The sequence below is a fragment of the Sinocyclocheilus grahami genome, unplaced genomic scaffold (assembly GCF_001515645.1).
Source record: "Sinocyclocheilus grahami isolate Dianchi unplaced genomic scaffold, SAMN03320097.WGS_v1.1 scaffold1844.1, whole genome shotgun sequence".
Taxonomy (NCBI): Eukaryota; Metazoa; Chordata; class Actinopteri; order Cypriniformes; family Cyprinidae; genus Sinocyclocheilus; species Sinocyclocheilus grahami.
Window position 1 is genome coordinate 140,372 of NW_015507023.1, and position 1,652 is coordinate 142,023.

General features: G+C 36.6%; 1 protein-coding gene across 1 annotated transcript in view; it reads left to right on the forward strand.

Moving 5' to 3' along the window:
* Positions 1-1,028, forward strand: part of LOC107572998 (PERQ amino acid-rich with GYF domain-containing protein 2) — a 26,747-nt gene extending 25,719 nt beyond the window's left edge. Inside the window, exon 23 of the mRNA XM_016259437.1 lies at positions 282-1,028. Within this exon, the coding sequence (XP_016114923.1) occupies positions 282-349 (68 nt within the window). The 3' untranslated portion in view covers positions 350-1,028. The remainder of the gene's footprint in view (positions 1-281) is intronic.
* Positions 1,029-1,652: the final 624 nt, after the last annotated feature.

Below are 1,652 nucleotides of genomic sequence, written 5' to 3' on the forward strand. Positions count from 1 at the left end.
ATTCTGTGTTTTTCTGTCAATATGGGGTGCTGTGTGTACATTAATGAGGAAAAAAAATTAACTTAAATGATTTTAGCAAATGGCTGCAATATAACAAAGAGTGAAAAATTTAAGGGGGTCTGAATACTTTGCGTACCCACTGTATATATATATATATATCTATATATATATATATATATATATACACAAATCCAGATGCATTGCAATGAGAATTGGAGGAAAAATGTGCTTCATTATCATAAAATAGATTATCACTGATTATAGTCCAAATGTCTCTGCAGGTTTTTCTGTCAATGCCTCGTCTGAGAGACTCAACATGGGCGAGATTGAGACTGTGGAAGACCTTTGAGGCCTGCTGATCAACAAGCTCCCCCCTACTGACAGTTTCCCTTCTGAACAGCCTCCCTTATATTCTCCTCAACCCTTTTCCTCTCTTCTGTTTTTTTTTGCTCTTTTTGTATCCTCAATTCTTTAATTTGGAGTAGATTCAGGGCAGCAAGTTTTTTGTCCTCCCTAATCCAGAGGAAACCACAGTTGCAATAACAGCGCTCCCCCACGGCCACGAAAAGAACCAAAAGCACAGCGACCTGAGAAAAGGAAGAGAGAGGCTTGCTTCTGCAGGAGAGGAGTCAACCAATATCACAGTGTCCCTCCACCGAGATGGAGTGTCTGCTCACGATCATGCTCATCTCCTGACTGGTGTTTCTTTAAGTGTGAATAAAAGGAGTGCAGAGGAAAAAAATTATGTATTATCCCCATTTCAACTTCCTTTTTTTATTTATTCGTTCCTCCCCTCATTCTTTGTTTTCCATTTTCTTCCCTTCTCTCCGCTCCCGCTTTGCTGCCCCTTTGTTGACGGACGTCGAAAACAACATAGGACTCAAGGAAATGTAATCAACAGTGTCCTGTTTTAAGGACATGTTTGAAAGTTCCAGACAGTTACCCATTTCTTTGTAAAATATTAGGCTGTTTAAAGAATAAACTTTCAATTCTGCATCTGTATTATAATATATGGAAATGATGAACCAGTGGAGTCTAACTTTTTTTTTTATTGCAGTACAATGAATAAATCGGTCTCCTGTGTGGGCTGTTCTGCACGCTTTTGCTCGTAATGCACAAAGCAGGGTTGTGCAAATGTTTACGCACATTGCAGATTCCCATGGTTATGGAAAACTTGGAAATTTCAGGACGTTTTTCAATGGGAAATGCCTATAATATACATGTTTCTAGTTACGTTCAACTAAAGTATTTCATTGACTTTCAGTACCTCTTTATGTAAGTGATTTTCAATCGTTATGATTGACTAAAAGTTATGAAATTCATAGCAGCCCTGTCTGTATGTTTAACTTGTTACTTGGGTTGAGTTTCTTGTTTATTTCCTAAAATCAACAGTTTGTTTTTAGTTTCTCTTTGGTTGAGTCTCAAGTCAAAATTAGACCTAATTCTGGAACGTGTTCCTAATTACCACAGAAAATATTTTAGTGCATCAGAATTTAAAAACATGTGCAGTGTCCAGGGTAAACATTAAAATGCAAATGTTTTTTAAAGTATAGCTACAAGACATGAAATGGTTTATGTTGATATGATACTAGTGTCATATACAAGTTTCCCCAATTTTCAGTTTACTATTTATTTGTAGTTTTCTATGAAAA